Here is a 19,717-nt window from a genome sequence, read left to right on the forward strand (position 1 = left end):
ACTTCCCAGAATCCCTGCTGCTCCTCTGTCCTTAGATACCCATGTGCAGCTCTGCCATTCTGTATTTTTATGGTCGAATTCTTCATCCATCTCTTTAGAAGTCAAGCTAATCAGCGAGCAGCACACTTAACCTCTCGGTCTTTCATCTGCATATTCGCTGAGCTCTTCAGTGTTTATTCATCTCCTCTGTGCATTAGTGAAGATCCCCATATCTCTCTCTCTCTCTCTCTCGTTGTTTCTCTCTTCCCATTCACTTGTTCTCAGATGCGTATGCCATAGATGCTTTTATGAAATGCTGACGGTAAACATATCCTTCCTCGTCTTTCTCTTTATTATTTAAGGGGCCTCTGCCCCATGTCCCTGGGGTCTGCTTAACAGCAGACCCCAGGTCTTTAAGCAATCCAATCAGCCCGCTATATTTCCTTATATATTATATGCGTCCCTCTTCCACAGATCATGAGGTCAGACATAAGAAAAGAAAAAGTTAAGGAAAACTTTAAGCAAGACACATGGTAGAGTTACTATTATGAACTAATATATATATATATATATTTTGTAAATGTTGTAAACTGAAATAGCTAACATTAAAAATGAAAATATATTTCAGTTTTTAATAATATTTAGGCTTATAATATTCATTATTAGTGTATTAATATTTCATTTAATATTTAATAATAATTTAAAACATCAAATAAAAATTTTACTGTAATAAAATCATTGCTTGGACTAACCACCTTAAATTAAATCTAAAATAAATAAATCTAAAAACAAATCTATCAAATAAGCTTAGTGCAATGGGGCCCTGTGTTTTGTGAGTTAGTGTGTGAATGGAGGTGTGTTTCTGGCACAGGGGAGCAATGAACCAAATCAATAACACAAGGCACAGCCAGCAACCTCGACTCAATATCCCTGAATGACCGCATACTGTACTGACAAAGGAGTCATGGGGAGAAGGAGGATGAGCGTTGAAGAGGGAAGTTGAGTCAGATGTGCTCATACACTTTCTGCATTCAAGGTCTTCTACAAAAGCACCTCTTCACTCTCTCGCTTTCTACCATTCGGTCGTCCCCTCCCTCCCTCCACCGCCTCCTCCAGCCTCCTGCCCCCTGCTCCTTCTCCTCCACCTGTCCCCCTTCATCCGGCCCCACCTAACATAAGGGAGTGTCAGGTGCCCTTGCTGGACAGCAGCTCCTCCCACACCATGCTGGAGCCCCACCCAGAGGACCAAATCTCCCCCAACTCATACCTGCTCCGGGCCCAGCCCCCCACTGGTAAGCCCCTCCCACTCACATCTCATTGGCTGATGCCCCCATTGTCATCTTACTCATTTTCTGTGTCCTGTATTTTTGTCTACTATGAAAATAATAGTTCCTAACACTGTTTTAACTAAATGCAACATCATCAACAAAATAAGCAGTAAAAACCGAGTCATTCAGAACAGTGCCAGTGACTGCTGTTGATCATGACGGTGGATATCAGCAGCTCCCACTGAAAAGAAATGGCTTTTATCACACTACAGGGAATAAGCTTAGATCTGTATTTTTAGATCAGTCATTCTTAAAATTGTATGTATCCAGATCTGATATTTCTTTTCAGACTTTTCAGTCACTTTTGCTAGCTACCACATCGGTTATAGTACAGTGTTGTTATTGTTAACTAAAACTGTTAAAATTGTTTTTGTTAATTCAAATAAAGCTGAGATTAAAATAAAATAAAATAGAAATATTAGATGAAAACTAAATGAAAATTAGAAATGTTATTTTTGCAACTAACTGAAATAAGTTGAAGTACTAAATTATTAAAACTAAAATTGAATTAACTATAAATTAGTTATATTACAATTTAATTAAATTTTTAATTTTTGTCGTTAAATAAATTTAAATAAAATAAAAATCTAACTGAAATAAGTTGAAGTGCTAAAATTATTAAAATAAAATTGACAGAAATATAAATTAAAGTTAAATTAAAATATTAAAAAAATTAAAATGACAAAAGTACATAAACTAAAATTCAAATAAAAACAAAAATAAAAGCTAATTAAAAATACAAGCAAATACTGTAATAATATTTGTTCAAATATTGTCATATATAAATTATACTAAAATATGATGCAAACTTACTGTAGGATGTTTACAGTGGATCAGGCTTGTAAAAAAATCGGATTTCATAACTGAAACTTTTTTCCTTGGTTCACACTGTAAAAAACGTGTATGAATGGCCCACAACATGGAAGAGATTGGGTTTGCCATTTTGTCATGTTGCACCCGGTTAGGACATAGTGTTAGTGTTTTTGTTTCTAAAAAGGTCATTTTGTTATAGGAATAGATTATATTTATGACTAGTGAAGCTCAAGGTGACAACAAATGGATATGAAATCAAACAGCATTGGTTTCCCACAAGGGTGCAACATAGGAAGCACTTATGTTATGATGACTTATTATACTTTCACAGGCTGTGTAGAACCTCACTATAACAGGTCAGACAGCTGTGCTCATTCAGAGTAATTAATGCTCCGTACGCTGCACAGTCCTCCAAACTTTGCCCCGCGTCCAAATCTGCGATCCAGGGGATATATTTAGCAGAGAGGAGGAAAAAAAAGTTGTTAATGTAATTTCTGCTGGAATATAATCTATTGTTAATGGCATTAGCCTCTCCTTTGATCTGCTATAAATCTTTATTACGTCTGATCAGGGGCCCGAGTTCAGAAGCAACGCGATTATAAACCTTTTAAAATGACATTACATCATGCCTCTAATTGGTTTACTGTTTGCTGCAGCAACATCAATCATTTGCAGACTAACCACATTGTAAATAAATTCACTTCAACACTGCCAGCTCCACGGCTCTAGAACGACGCGGCAGAAGGATTATGGATGAGAGAAGATCAAACATTCAAGAGGGGAAATCACAGTGTCTCTCAGTGCAGACAAGGTGACCACTAATAGCTTTATTGGGCCTGTTCGTATTCTCGTTTTTTCTTCTGAGCTGTCATAAAATTTGCATTTGGTGAAAGGAAATTGCAAAACGAGATTTTTTCTTAAGAATCTAAGAATATAATCTCTGATTAGTATTGGAAATATGTTACCATCTACACAACAGAATAGCGATGATGATGTGGTGGTGGAAATAATAGTACAATTATTAGTTCTTTTGTTCTTTCATCACGTTGGTACTATATTAAATTCTTGAATATAGATGCCCTAATCAAGCTGCAATTTTAATTTGGGAGAAAATATCTGTATATTTCTATATTCTGATCAGCTCTATAAGACACTTTTTTCCGCTTTGACAAATGCCATTCATTGTTTTTGTAATGTCTTTATCGCATTTGGAAAAAAGAACTACTTTGAATATCAGATTCTTGCAAATAATTATTAATATTTCATATTCTTTGCAAGTTTGTCATATAGTTTGCATTTCCTTGATCTGATGACACATTCAGCTCTGAGGAGTTTCAAAGCTCGCAATTAGCCTGAAAATGAAGCACTAAATAATTGGCTTATTATCATGTTGCCTTGAGCTTGGATTTTGTGTACAAGTCTGAGAATGTTTAGTTTCAGTGTGTGTGTGTTTTACATCTTGGGGTGTTGGATTGAGATTGGAAATGTGTGTTTTCGTGAGACTAAGTCCAATGAAATGTCCTGTGAGCTTGTTGAGGGTGATTGCTGTGCAGGAATTGAAATGTCTGGCCAAGTGCTCGGAGTAGATGTTTTTGAGTCTGGTAAGTGTGTTTATTACCGGTTGGTTTTGAATTTAAACACATAAAAGCTTCAGAATTAGTTAGAGCGGCGTGTATCTCTATATTTCTGCTTAGTGTTTATTGCGGGTCTGTGCTCCAGTGGGTTATATTGCACAGCTGGACTGCGTCTCTGCCAGTGGGTAGCGCTGACACTGGTGGCATGCACACGGTGCCACAGTCATTACTTCAGCTATTGCAGCTGTCATCGAGGCTCTTTGACTGGCAGTCTGGCTGTGTTAAAGAGAGCTCTCTTAGAAATGCGATGAAATGCCTCCTTTTCAACATAAATGCTTGTAAAAATGAAGACATAGAAGGTTTGGAAACACTTTCTTTTAAATAAATCTACTACCATCCAAAAGTTTGGAGTTGGTAAGATTTAAAAAAAAACAAAAAAAACAATCATTTTGTGAAATATTACAATTTAAAAGAACTGTTTTCAATTGTAATTGGTTTTCAAATGTAATTTATTCCTGTGATGGCAAAGCTGAATTTACTTCAGTGTCACATGATCCTTCCGAAATCATTCTAATGTGTTGATTTGCTGCTCAAGAAACATTTCTGCTTATTATCAATGATGAAATCAGTCATGCTGCCCCCTAAAAAAGTCTGCAGATTCCATTAATTTGGTTTGTTGAAATTGTGATTCATGGCCTGTATATTTGAAAAAACATTGAAGCTGATTTGTGGCATTAGGTGTCTTTCCAAAGAGAGCTCCTGGAAAGAGCCGCTGTGTGTGTGTGTGTGTGTGTGTGTGTGTGTGTGTGTGTGGGAAGCGCTTGTGTTTGCATCTCTTTCCATTTATTATAAATGGAGAGTGTCGGCTAGCTATTTTTAGCAACTTCCAAAGTCACATACTCCTGCCAGTGAAATCAGCCGTAGATCCTAATGCAATGAATTTTTTATCACCGTGTGCTTTGAAGAAATTCTGTTGAAACAATTTAGTTTGGACTGGATGCCCCCTTGAAGCTAATGATATGCTGTTTTGCAGTAGTAATTAAAGACTGTTGCATAATTGTTTTTTCGTTTTTCAGTTATTGTTTTTGTATTAGGGTATTTAAGCTTTTGTGTTCAGAACAGAGGGCCGTGTGTGTTTGTGTGTGGGTGGGTTTTAGAGTGGGGTTTCAAAAGCCTGTTTATTTTCAGGCTGATTTGATGACTCTCAGACTGTTATTATTGCTCATTACAGGAGGGGATTGGGCCAAAGAGGCTGAATGTGAGGGAAATGTTTCGTTCGGAGCCCAGCGTACAGCTTGCATTTACTTCTGTTACCACCAACCAAGCTGCGTTTTAATTAAACCTCAGAATAAACGTCCATGAGTTCAACAGCATGACCTCCAGACCAGCTGCTGTCCCTTCACTCTGAGGGAGCAGGTATCTGTAAGTGTCTTTGTGAGGGATGAGAGATTGTACTGAAAAGGGGTTCATTCAATGACCAATTAATATGAGCGATCATTTTGGAGAAATTGTGAAAACAATTTCGTTTAGACTTGACAGTGCCTTTTAAAGCTAGTTTAATTTTATGCGGTGTTAATTAAGGATGTGTTGTTGCACAAGTTTTGTTATTATTGTTATTATTTATTCATTTAGTTATTGTTTTTGTATTAGCATGTTAGTGAGAGGGACAGAATGTATTAAAAGGTGGTGAAGAAAAATAGCATAGGGAAGTCAATTAATTTTAGCTATTCAGTTTGTTTGAGAGTCACTTTGAGTGATCGTTCTGAGGAAACTGTAAGCTATTTAGTTTAGACTTGACACCCACGTTTAAAAGCTAATTTTATTCTGTTTGCAGTGGTAATTAAGGGTGTACTATTGCATAATTGCTTTTTTTTATAATTATTGTTTTTATATTAGCATGTGTGTGCTCTGATGAAGAACACAATAATGCAAACCTACAGTAGGGAAAAGAAAATAATGCCCTAAGATCTTTATTAAAAATACTGCAAAAACCTCTAGATCTTCGTCAGCAAAAATACAATTTGAGGGTTTGTTTTATAGTAAAATAAATTAAGTTAAAAACTGATTTTTTTTAAAATTAGGTTACAAAGATTGTATCAAATTATGGTTCCAATATGTTTCACTCGTATGATCAAGTGATTTGCAAATGCTTTGCAAGTCAGTTTGAACCAGTTCAAAGAAATTAACTCACAAATGGGACTGCTAAAGATGGCAAGACACAGACTTTACAAAGCCGTTTGAATTTGTGTAAGATTTTTTAGGCCAGTGGCTGCTCTTGTGAGAGTTTCTGAAAGAAAGCAGAAGTCCTGACGCCTACTGCTCCTCTTGGCTGCGGCTGCTGTGCGGGCATCCTTCCTCAGCATCCAACACTTGCACTGAACCACAGCAAATATCAATAAACATTTTTGCTGAGGCTGGGCCTGGAAAACAAACATGGTGGCTTTCTGTTCCCGCTGCCAGTGGGCCTCCGGAGCTCTACTGTGAAACTAATGCAGTGTACTGAAAGCCAATTCCATCCTGCTCAGCGCCTCCGCTCTGCTCTGCCCGGCACAGGCACGGTCCCAGAAAGAGCAGGGGGTGGGTTTAAGTGCTAACCTCAGGCACGCCGGGCTGTGTGTGGGGATCTGCTTTTAGTAAGAGCGAGCTGAACCATGTAGGTTTGGATCTGTGTCAAGCTAGATGACCTCCACGCTGCGCTATTGAGACTGACACAGAACTCCACTATGCTTTCAGTGTTTTCAGACACACACACATAGTCCTCAGTGCTTTGGTACTTAAGTTGTAGGGGGTGTACATGTTTCCAGTGTGCGTGTAGTAGTGAACTAATGCGGAGCTCTCTTAGCCCGAGCACATGTGAGTATGTTGGCACGCAACTGTGAGTACTGTCAGATCACATTACTGTGTGTGAGTAAAAGTTGGATGTGTGTTTTGTGCATTTGGAAGCAAAATGTCTACTGTCAGTCTTCCTTTATAAATTATGTATCTATTAATTGGCTCATCCGTGCCTGAAACTTTTATTGTTCTATTTGCTAGGAGCTATTAATGATGTTGTCATATCAGATTTTTTGCTGGAATGTTGAGTGCAGAATAACACACTTTAGTTGCAAATTAAGTGAAAGTGAAAAAAAGTGAAGGTGAAGTGACGTGTGGCCAAGTATGGTGTCCCATACTCGGAATTTGTGCTCTGCATTTAACCTATCCAAGTGCACACACACAGCAGTAAACACACACACACGCACAAATTTATAACAGCTAAGGGGCATTCACTCTTTAAAATAAAGGTGCTAAAAAAGTTCTCCACAGCGATGCCATAGAAGAACCGTTTTTGGTTCCACAAAGAACCATTCAGACAAAGGTTCTTTAAAGAACCATCTCTTTCTTACCTTTTTATAATCTGAAGAACCTTCTTTTCGCCACAAAGAAGCCTTTAGGTTCTTCTGATGTTAAAGGTACTTTATCGAACCATTTAGACAAAAAAAGGTTCTTCTATGGCATCGTGAAGCACCTTTATTTTTAAGAGTGTTGTTAGGCACGACGCGAAGCGTTAAAACAAAGCAAATAAAATGTAGTGATATTAATACAAATATTATTTTCCGACAAACAATGTAGTTCCTCAGAAACGGTTGTGGTTGCAAGTGGTTGCCAAGCAACACAAAGAAGCAGCAACATACACACTGCGGCAGGTGTATGTTTGTAGAGTAATTTACAACAGCTTCAGACGCGGCTCAACCAATCAGAATCAAGGACAGCTATCCGTTTCATAAGATGCTTTTTGTAGCCAGATGATGCAGTTCTGGCATCTACCAGCAGGTGCTAACTGGACCATGCCAAACCCTAATTGTAAAATGTATCCTATTTCTAGGTGATTATGTGCCGAAATGACCTTCATCTTCCATTTTATTGCTGTCGTTTACAGCATACGTGAACAGGCAGCTATACTCGACCGGCCTTCTGCTGGGATGTGCTGTATATTGCGCCGTCTAGCCTCGCTGCAATCTGCCGAGAGTTAAATCTTGGCACTCTCAGTGGCGAGAGAAAACCACCGTGTTATCAGTGAAAATGGTGGGATGGGTTGGTTGTATAAGAGTAGAAGATCTCCGTGGCTGTTTCCTAATTACATTCTTTTATTTATTCACAAGCGTTTTCCACTCAAATCACACTCTCTTTTACCTCCTGTGGTCCAGGGCCTCTCTCCGATCTCCTTTATCATCCCAAATTGAAGTTTATGTTCTCACTCCTATGGTTTCTGCCGCTAATGTCCAGCGGTTTATTTCAATTTGTGTTGGTGTCTGTGTGCTGTTGTTGGTTTAACTGTAGCCAAGCAGGGGGATTGGATTTTAGCTTTATCCTTCAATGTGTCCTTGGTACATAACTGTCTGATAGTTTGTGCAGACGTCTCAATTGTATAGTCTCATCTCATTTTTAGTGCAGTTTCCAGAATAATACATGTGCATCAGTCAGTCTGTTTATAATAGGCATCAATTAGTTTCATTAAAAAATTCATGGACAAAGAACCTCGATTTTCCTCTAAAGTAAACCTTCAATTAGTCATTCTTAAAATAAGTATGCTAGGCTGCATAAATCTGTCAGTGTCCTAGAGTAAAGGAGACATCGAGAGTGAAAAGGACAGCGATTACTGTGCGCTGCGGGTGTGAATTTTTACCCTCACACATACACACACAGAGCCTCGACACAGCCATTTCATAGTCGACACGGGATAAAAGTTGATGATGCGTGCAGAGGTTTACGAATGAAGAATGCTTCTTCATGAATATGAAAACAACCTTTTCATCAGTCTAGGAAGGGCTGACAGGGGAGCCTACAGTGTTTCGTCTCGACCACAAGTGGCTTTTGTATTTGTTGTTTTCTCCAGCTTTTTTTTTTTTTTTTTTTTTTTACAAATGCCTTTGTGCTTTTACATGCACAACTGGCTTAAAAAAAAAAAAAAAAAAAACTAAAAAATGAAATGAAATGCTTTTTTTTAATCATGAATATAAAAAAAAAAAAAAAAAAAGTGTACTGACACAAAAGTAGACGCTCTATTGAGCTTGTGCATGATATCTTATCTCTGATTCATAAAAATGTCCTCTTGACAACTGGGAGTAGTTTGAACCATAATTTATCTTGTTCAGTAGTGCTGTGTTTAATGTTTTGTCACAGTAAACAAGCAATAGAGCAAACTCAATAAATTGATCGTCATTTATCTATGTTGACTTAAGAGTAGTGGTCGACCGATATATCGCCAAGGCCGATATATCGGCCGATATTTGGCATTTTTCAAATATCGGCATCGGCCGATAAGATTTTCTGCTTGGCCGATGTGTTCGAGGCGGGACTTATATTTTGACAGTGCGTCAGACTTTTATTTTGATGGCGCTGAGAACGGCAGCGCCTGAGCCCACAGTGCTCACATTCTCTCTCTTGTTTACTGTCGTTGTTAACTGTTCTGTCTAATATGGATAGAAGTCTGTTTAATAATCAGATAGAACGGTTAAACAAAGGAATTAATGTGTACAAAAAGTATTCTAACGATTGCTTTTATATTATTAGTAATAGAAAGGCTTTGTGAAAAATACTTTGTCATCTAAAGTATAAGTATGTTTATTTTACGCAATAATTTTTTTAATCCATTGTCAAATTATTTCAAATTTCTTAAATATTAATTAAAATTAAAAACAAATTATATCGGCTTTATATCGGCTATCGGCACCCCTGCTTTCCAAGATATTGGCATCGGCTGTCAAAAAAACAATATCGGTCGACCACTACTTAAGAGTAAGTGTAATTATCTTACTTGTCATAACATTCACTTTAATTATCCTTAGAGATGCTGGAGGCAGTGAAAAGCTGTGTTGTATACAATACTTTTCAAAAGTTTGGGGTCAGTAAGATATATATCAGATATAAAGAAATTAATTCAATTCATATTTGTGCATAATATATAAAGAAATGGATACCTTTATTCAGCAAGGTTAAAGACATGCATAATGTTATTTAAAAAATTCAAATAAATGCTGTCCTGCAGACTTTATTCATCAAAGAATCACCTTTATTTGACCCTCTAACTCGAACACTTTCTATTCTATTTTAATTCTACTTTATCTATATTTATCTTCTTTTTTTATTTTTTATTTTTTTATTTTTTTGAAATAACAAAAAAATAAACACTAGCTTTCTATTTTTTCTATTCTATCCACTTGTTTTTCTTTGTGTGTGTGTGTGTATGTGTGTGTGTGTATATATAATGTTTGCACTTATATATTGTTGCTCTTTTGTTAGTTTTGACTGCTTTTATTGTCCTCATTTGTAAGTCGCTTTGGATAAAAGCGTCTGCTAAATGACTAAATGTAAATGTAAAGAATCCTGAAAAGCACATCACAGAATGATTTCTGAAGGATTATGTGACACTGAAGACTGAAGTAATGATGCTAAAAATTCAGCTTTGCATCACAGGAATACATTTCAAATAAATATATACAAAAATTAAACAGTCCTTTTACATTGTAAATAATATTTGATGTGATTTCTGTTTGTAGTGTATTTTTGATCAAATAAATGCAGTCTTAGCATAAGATATTCCTTTCAAAAATATTAAATAATCATGCCAACCCCACACTTTTGAATTGCAGTATGTGTTTATTAATGATATCATAGAGTGCTCACACAGAAGCTACTACTGAACAGCACCTGAGCTACAGTATTTGTTTAGTTTAGCAAGTTACCCCCCAAACTTCCCAACAGGTATTCAGAGTTTTAATTATTTTGCTGTCCTTAAATGTTTCTGTGCATGTATATTTATGTGTGTGTGTGACCGTGGGTTTGTATACACATCCTCAGGAGGGTGTTTGAGTGTGTATTGGCAGATGCTAAATGTCTCTCTGGGGTTAAGAGGTCACCCCCCTCCCTCCACATTGAACATCTGTACACTGCCCTTTCTCACCCTGCACCTGGGCCCAAAATCAGGCTACGTCTTCCAGATTCACTGTTATATCAGCATGCTGACGAGGACTTTTACTCCAGCCACAGGGATCATGCCTCTAGAGAAGAAGAGGCATTCATCTTGTGGCCCCAGACAGCCATACATAGTGTTACAAAACAAAAGTACCCTTAAACAGAAGTTAACAATGTCCAGACCTATTTCCAGCACACCTATAGAGCTAATGAGAGACAGCAACTAAACTTTACTTCACCTTAGCACTGCAGAATCACCTTTATAGTTATATTCTGCAAACTTGGAAGAAACAGAATGTAGGAGAGAGTGGGGTAAGATGTGTGGGGGGGGTAAATTACGTCACCCCCTTAATCTAGAAAGTGCAATTTTGGAAGTTTCCATAGTTTTCATGTCCGAGTAAGTGTTCTATGTGGCAGGTAAAGTTAAATTTGTTAAGTTCTAAAAGTATATATGATACTTGTTGCTGAACTGCCAGTGTATAAATCAATTAAATGATTCAAACATGAATATTAAATAAAATGCAAATATCATAACCTGGAATGCAGGAAATATTCTATTCAAAATACTGAAAATCTTCAAAATCTAATCATGTTTATCGTGTTTTCCTATGAAAGCCCTTAAGAAAAATGCTTTGGTAAATCATAATTAAGACAAAAAAATGTGTATTTATAATATAAAAAAGTCAAAATTGGCATGTCTAAATTATCAGATAAAAAGTCTAAATTATGACATAGTTATAATTATGAGATAAAAAGGTCAATTATCTACCAAAGCATGTTTGTTTATTGTATATACTTGCATATTATTTCAGTTAATCTGAATATGTATTATTATCATTACATAATGCATTTAATATGTATCTCATGTCTCAATTATTTTATCCTTGCCTAGGGGTTATTTAAAGGGATAGTTCACCCAAAAATAAAAATTATGTCTTCATTTACTCACCCCCCATGTCGTTATGAGACATTTTCACAATATATTTCATCACTCAGCGCTCACTGATTACAGTCAGAGTCTGAGTCATCAGAGCGTGTCACCCCTAGATAAAGCCATGGGACCGCTGAGCTCAGATCAGTCCTCAGTGATCTTTAGACAGGGGGTCAGACCCCATCACCCACCCCACTGTGCCTGAGCGCCATGATCTCTCCCAATTCCCAGCACTAAGGGACCGACTTTACACTTATTCCATGTTTGATCCAGCAGTGTTGCCATTGTAATACAGCGAGAAACAGCAGATTACATGGCCAGGCCAGCACTGATCCACTCTACTTACACACACACACTTGATCTGTTTTCCTTTGGTTGGATTTAGTTTGTAAGAACAAACTCTTGACGTTGTGTTTGTCAATAGACTTCGTTCATGAATTTAATCCCCCGCACATACACGTCCTTCTCTCGTAGTCCTTGGCACATGCACGGTCTTGTGTTTAAAAAGAAAAGAAGAGGATAAGAGGAGAGAGAGCGCAAGAGGCTTTTTACTGTCGCAGATTTAGCATCTCGCAGAGCAAACACTTGCTAAACAGAGGCCAAGCAAACAGAAAACACAAAAGTCTTTGGTTACATCGAATAGAAGCTTGCTACAAATCTTATTTCCTGTGTACAAAATAAGAAATGAATCTCATTGCATAGCCAAAGGGCAGTCTATTTAGATTTGAGAGTGAGCAGTTATATTTAATAATTATTTTGTTTGAAATTAAACCCAGGGCCTGGAAAATTATTCTAATATTTATGTATTATTTTTTATTATTTATTTAATTTTTTAAAGCTAACTGTAAGCCATTTGCAAAATTACACTATAAATAAGTTTACCATAGTGCTACCATTTTTTTTTTTTAACCCTAACCCTAACTTTTTCTTTAGGAGTACTATGGTATACATAGTAAGCATGGCCGTACCCAGGGGGGTGATGGGGGTTGGTGTTAAAGAATTGTGCTATAATAACCCCTACAAATACAACTCATTATATACACTATAAACACTTTAAAGGAGACAGACATGTAGATGTTTGTAAAAGATGTTTTCTCTGTTTTGGAGGGATAATTATTTTTAAATCATACCATTTATTGCATCAAAATGTGTTAATACTTTACTATATTTAAGGGTGGATAGTTTTATCAGTTTATTGCAACAATACATAACTACAATAAGTTTGTCTAGTGCTCTTATGAAAGTTTATAGCATGATTTGTGAAAATTTAACTATACTGAATGACATAGCATAGACTTCTTCATGGCTAGTTTTTGCGTATTTCATTTAATTCTGTAACCTACTAAAAACCTGTTCATGGGCTTTTTTGATTGCTTTCAGTTTAAGTGCCAGATGTGTTGCCAGATATTGATGCTAAAACAAACAAAAAACTGTTAAATTAAGTGGGAAAGGCAAGTCCAAAAATGCTTATAATAGCTGGATCTGGCAACAGGCTGCGCCCGCGCCCTCACTCACAACTCTCTCAAGCATCGTTCACTCCGTCAGAGTCTCGCAGCGATCATTTTCATAACAGGGACGCTAAACATTCTTGCAAACTGTCTAAACTGAATTATACATGTCATGCAGGCATTCATATGAGGAGTTTAACAGCAAATTAGTCATTCAAAGAACAAATTTTATTTTTGAACATGAAAATTTTACAGAGGTCCGGACCTCGGTGGCCTCATAGCTGGTTACGGGCCTGATAGTAAGTACCATGGTACTCAACATTTTTGTTGAATTTTTTTTTTTACTCAATATTTTAACATTAACCTTGTCATTAAATCTTGTTTTCTAAAAAAAAAAAAAAAAGAATACATTTTATGTTTAAAACAAGAAAAATTCGCTGCTAACATGGTCAAAAAATAAACTTCAAATAGAAAACAATACAAGAAAAACTGATTTTTCTTACCCCATTGACACATATTTGTTCTTGTTTTAAGAAAAAACTCACTTAATATTCAGTGAGTACATGATGACAGAATTTTCATTTTGGGGTATATCTTGATTTAAGAATGTTCAGATATTTGTACTGGAAAATAAGACAAAAACACTGCGAAAATCACTTTTTTTTGCAGTGCAGTAAGCATGTGAGTCTCTTCGTAGGCCTGATTCATGTATTCCTTTAGCCCATCTGCTCGTACTGATCAGACTCCTGACAGCAATAGACAGGGGATCGGGCCGTGGAGCTCGCTCTCAGGCAACTGTCATGGATCAACAAGCATGAGATGGGCAGGCTGAGAAAATGGAAATGGTTTTGGGTGCTGGTGGGAAGTAAACTTGGATTGGGAGGTTCATCTTTATTGCATTACTCCGTGTTTCATGGGAAAACATTATTAGGAGCATGTTTGATGCTTCTTGTCTGGCCTCCTCCCCGCTTTCTTTCAGTTTTCCTCTGATAGACAAGAGTAATAAATGTAACATGATAAAGAGATTTGTTTTCTTTTTGCTTTAAAATTACATGCCAGACGTTTCCCGAGCACCACAGGTTACCTCATACAAAGCAGCCCTGAAGTGAAGAGCCTCGCTCCGCAGTTGTGTCCGTGTACAAAGTGTTTCACGGTAAAAAAGTCAAACAGAGCCGGTACTTCCTGCAGATTCATGCACCGAATTCAAGCTGCATTAAGGATTACACTGAGCCAAACAACGTCAATTAATGCTGCTTCATGAGGTACGAAAACACAGCATCCAGCAATGCCGGCACAGCTCAAAACGAGAAGACAGGAGTTTCCTGTCTGACAAGCGTCTTAACAAGCTGGGTGGTTGAGTGTTTTAGGGGCTTCCTGCCGCCTCGGAACGTCTGCATGTGAATTTGGAAGGAAAGAATAACAACACAAACAGCTTTGGCAGGCTGTCATCACCAAGAGCGTCCTTTCGTCCCTGATTTGATGTTTATTCTGATTGCACTTCACCCTCACAGTGCCGTTATTGCGTTCGCATTTCCTGCATCGCTTAACACAGTTTTTGACATTGCCGATTGATAATTGATTGACAGCCTGATAAAAGGGTTTTTCGATCATTTTTCCCCAGGAGCTCCAAACCATCACAGCCAGTCCACCCTGCGGCCGCCCATCCCTCCACCGCACAACCACCAGACGCTGTCGCACCACCAGTCCTCTGCCAACTCGCTCAACCGCAACACACTGAGCGGCCGCCGCAACCCCATCCACGCCCCTCCGTCCGCCCCGGGCGAAGGGCCCACCACACCCGAGTCAGTGCAGCTGCAGGACAGCTGGGTGCTCAACAGCAGCGTCCCGTTGGAGACCAGGTCAGTGACCACTTTTTGGACACAACACGTCTGGAGTGCGTTTCCCAAAAGCAACCATGGTCGCAAGTTCAGTCGTTACCAATAGAATGTAACAGAACTGGTGAGCATAATTGGCTAACGATGCTTTTGGGAAAAGCAGCCCTGTATAATTAAAAAATTAACAATGAGTAGCTTACATTTTAGACACAATATGAGACACAATAAGTATTTTCATTTATCATTTTGTCTCAGCACTCCTGAAACACTGTTTCTAGTCAGTTTGGAGAACCGAATCTAACTGTCGTATAAATGGAAATAAATGACAGTTTTGCATTCAGGAAACTTCACTGTCACACAGTGAAAAACACAGTGGTTAGAGACACATTTCTCACAGAAAGGAGCATTCTAATAGCAGGTTATATCCTAATTCTGACAAAACAATCTCTTTGTGCCTCCCAGGGAGCAAGATTATTGAGTGCAATATGACAGAAATTGTGTCTCAATCCAAAGAGTTGTTTTTATTAAAATTCTAGGAGTGTTATTAGTTGGGTGGAAGCAGTTTAGATATTTTGACAGGTCTAGTCATATGATTTTATTTTTTTACCTATTCCTGCATTTAATTCTGTAATTTTCTAAAATTGCAGAAGTAAATAAATAGGTAAAAATGTGTCGTTTTTAAATGTAAAAACTAATTTGAAAATTATTTCCATAATTATAGACTATAGTATTACAATATAAACAAAAGTTTTTGTTTGTTTGTTTGAAAGAAGTCTCTTCTGTATGTTCTCCAAAGCTGCTTTTATTTGATAGATAAGGCAGTAAAAAAATACGTCATTTTCTCCTGTGATGCAAAGCAGAATTTTCAGCAGCCATTACTTCAGTCTTCAGTCTCACATGATCCTTCAGAAATCATTCTAATATGCTGGTTTGCTACTCAAGAAACATTTTATTATAAATGTAGAAAACAACTTTTTTATATTATAAATGTATTTAGTAATTATAAATGTGTCCTTGCTGAGTTCTTTTCTTGAACTTTTGAACGGTAGTGTATAGTAGGGTAGGCTATTTCTCTCTATTTCTGTGCTTGCAAATATGTAGTACGCTCAATAAATTGTGAAACAAACATACACTAGTGTGTGCGTACAAATCACACATGCACACTGTATTATGCATGCATGGCTTTTAGAGTATTAGCATTCATAGTTCCCTCAAATACTAATGCTCTGTCTCTCATGCGTACACATTCACTCACCCCTGTGCCTCAGTTTTCTCATTCACACTCTCTCTCTCTTTCTTTCTGTGTATGTTTCTCCTGCTGGGCAGAGGGTCACCTCCTCTGTTCCCAGATCAGAGAACAGCATACTCGCATGCACTATTCATGAGGCCGGGCTGCATGTTTAATTCACCAGGACAGGTCTCAGGCCTGTTGGAAGTGCAGGTTCCTGACTGGCTGTAATTAAGGCTGTCCTGTATGTCAGCATGGGCCATGCAGCTCTCAGACATGAGTGCTTTGGGACTGCTGTGTACAGGATTGGAGAGTGACAAGGTTTTGCTCAGTTCAGGGTCACCCTGTGACGCACACATACACTGACAATATGCCTGTGACCTCCGGCGTTAATTGTCGGCTGTGTTTGATTGGCTTTTTTGTGCTGCTGATTATATGGACACGCCCATCGGCACCTTCCTCATCAGAATTTACTCAGAAGATGTTTTGTGTGGTCTGTGTCAGGGCTTTTCAATCTTTACAGATCCAGAGGCCTCCCCCCAAACAGACTCTGAGCCAAAATAGGGACTCCCAGTATTAAAATGCTAATTTTCTATGTAACGCTTTATAATAGCGTTCATTAAGAACATTAAACTTATTATAAAATGCAAATAGATCTTTATTTAGAAATTGGTTAATAAACATGCCATCCAAAATTCAGTTCTTTATGTTTTATTTATTTTCTGCATGGACCCCCTGGAATGCCCTCAGGTCCCCCTGAAGGTTGAAAACCCTGTGAGTTTCCAGTGGGAAAAATTATAAACAGCTACAATGTACAATAGAATGTAATATCAGCGCAGAAAACCTAGCGTTATGTTTTGTTCATGATCTTGCCATTGTTTATAATGTTTAGAATTAAGATGTTTGTAAATGCAATTTATTAAGCTTCATTATTTCAAATAGTTTATGCTCATATGCTAATAAATACAATTTGTGCCATATTTAATTAGTCATTCTCACATTTCACTGGATTTTAATTTGAATTAACGCTACACCTCAAAGCATATTTCATTATTTACACATTCACACACACACTAACCTTTTTTTTTTTTGGATGTTAAAGAAATCTCTTATGCTCTTTTCAGCAGATTACAATGATTTCTGAAGGATCGTGTGACACTGAAGACTGGAGTAATGATGCTGAAAATTCAGCTTTGATCACAGGAATAAATTACATTTTAAAATATATTGCAATAGAAAACAGCCTTAAGTTGTAATAATATTTCAAAATATTACTGTAATTTTGATACGTAGATGCAAGTCTTGATGAGCATAAGAGACTTTCAAAAACATAAAAATCTAAATTGTTCCAAACTTGAGTCTGTATTTATGTGTATGTATGTATCTATATGTATATTACAATTTCTAAAGTACTATAATTGTAAATACATGAATAAATTAATCTATAAATTAATTTGTTTATAATATCGCTCCAAAAAGCCTATTGTTAAGCAGCACTAAAGCTGACAGGTGACAAATGATGATTTTTCTTAAATTATTCTCGTCGGGAAACTCCAGTGGGTTCCAGCATTTTATTCCGTCCTTCGGTTCTCTGCGCTGTCATCATAAATCACTGGAAGTTGCCAATGTGTGTAATATCTATCGGCTTTATGGCTGGGTAATATTTAGACAGCTAACTGGCACTGGATAATTGTCACACAATCCTTCCTCATTTGCTCACAAAATTATGAAGCGGCCCTAAAATGAAGGCCTGACGTTCGTGGATGCTCAGGTGTGTTAGAATGCGCTCCTGTACTGAAGCCATCAGGACTACCCAGCAGCACTAAGCCTGCCATCTGCTGAGACAGAACCACACTCCCCACACCAATCCAAACCTCACCAAGCCAGGAAGCCGGCCCAAAATCTGGCCCCTCTCCCCGTTCCCCTGCTAGCAGGCCCCGCCCCCTCACTGCAGCTTTTTAATTGGGGTTCTGTCAATGCAGATGGGCCACCTGTCACACACGCACACGCACGTGTAATTCACAAACTCATTTCCAATATATTCACATTCATTAACTGCGTTACTCATCGCATTTGCGGAGGCTCTGAAGTGTGGCGAGCATGCGTGATATAGAGAACTGACGAGTGCAGATTGGACCACCAGCAGACCACCCAGGATCTGTGCTGGCATTGACCAGCATCACACACACCATTCCTGGGCAACAGGCGGGTTTGTGGGCCTTCTCAGTGGAATCCTGCAAGTGCCTGTTCACTTCACTATGGTCACAAGTGTTAACCTCAGAGACAGTGTTCCACAAGCTCTTTTACATGTCGTTTCATTATGTGCTAAAGAAATAGTTCACCCCAAAATTAAAGCACTGTCATTCTTTACCCACCGTCATGTTGTGTAAAAAAATAAATAAAAGCAGCATTGGAGTGACATAATTTAATTGTTTAAATAATGGTAAAATTTGACACTTGAACTATCCCCTTAAAATCTAGAAGTGCATTAGAGACCAGGTTAAATAAATAAATTATTATTTTATATTATTATTGTTATTATTATATATTCTTATATGGTCATTATTTTGCCCCATTATTTTTTTTACACATTTTTTTTTTTTATAAAATTGTGAGAATAGCTATATTAAGTTATATTTTCAGAATAGTTTTTTTCCCCTCAAGATTTAAGGCATTTTGTCCTGAGAATAAACTCAAGAAATAATGGGGAAAAATATGTTAAAGTTAATGTCACCATATTCCTAGAATAAACATTAAACTATGAAATTAACATTTTGTATTACTAGATTAAAATTCAATTTTGAGTTTAAACTTGTTTTCATATTACATATTATATTAGTGTCGTGTTTGTATGTTGTCCCCTGAGATTTCTTGAGAGATTTGGCCCCTCTTTTGTAAAATAATAATGCATAAAATTCTCAGTTTCTCAGTTCAAATTCTCAGTAATTTTAAGGTACAGTCTGCAGTAGCAAAAGCAGTCTGTTTAATTCTGATGCCCCATTTATGCTGTTTATTACCTTCATTTTATCTCTGGAGGTTTGCGGTCCAGTTTTCGCCCTAAATTGCTGGGTAAATTTCAATTACTTTCATTGAAAATAAATCTCTTCCAGTCATTGTATTTTTATTTTTTTTTGCAAACAACTGTCAGGGTAAACACCCCTTGATAGGTGGAAAATGGTCATGTGAATCTAAATTAAGATATGTTTTTGGTGCAAGAAACCTTGACAGTTGTTATAAGTTGACTTCAGGGGGGAAAATAATGATCCCTATAATAATATAAAAGGCAATTTGATATGAAAGCAAATATGTAATAAAAAAAATTGCTGCCATATTATGCTTAAAAAGGGATCCTGCACTTAAGTAGCTGAATAGATCAGAGATGTGTTCAGCTGTGTAAATAGCACAGAATGTCACATAGACAGACAGGTCCTCAGTGTGGAGAGATGGAGGCTCAAGGAATCTGTGTCTGCAGAGGCTCATCTCCTCTCGCCTCTGGGTCACACAGCACTAAGCCGACACACTAAACTTAATAGGCCTGTTTTTATTTTTGTATCAACAGCAACAGAGAGAGCATTTTCACACACTGCCTGCCTCTCCCTCTACAGGAGAAAAACACTGACCAAATCCACC

General features: G+C 37.4%; 1 protein-coding gene across 1 annotated transcript in view; it reads left to right on the forward strand.

Annotated features, from left to right (window-relative positions):
- The window catches only part of LOC107658040 (teneurin-2-like), a 645,835-nt gene that overhangs the window by 536,300 nt on the left and 89,818 nt on the right, over nucleotides 1-19,717 (forward strand). The window contains exons 10-11 of the mRNA XM_016446429.1: nucleotides 1,061-1,271; nucleotides 14,646-14,883. Coding sequence (XP_016301915.1) covers nucleotides 1,061-1,271; nucleotides 14,646-14,883 — 449 coding nt within the window. The remainder of the gene's footprint in view (nucleotides 1-1,060; nucleotides 1,272-14,645; nucleotides 14,884-19,717) is intronic.

Source organism: Sinocyclocheilus anshuiensis, unplaced genomic scaffold (genome assembly GCF_001515605.1).
Source record: "Sinocyclocheilus anshuiensis isolate Anshui unplaced genomic scaffold, SAMN03320099.WGS_v1.1 scaffold227, whole genome shotgun sequence".
In the NCBI taxonomy this organism is placed as follows: domain Eukaryota; kingdom Metazoa; phylum Chordata; class Actinopteri; order Cypriniformes; family Cyprinidae; genus Sinocyclocheilus; species Sinocyclocheilus anshuiensis.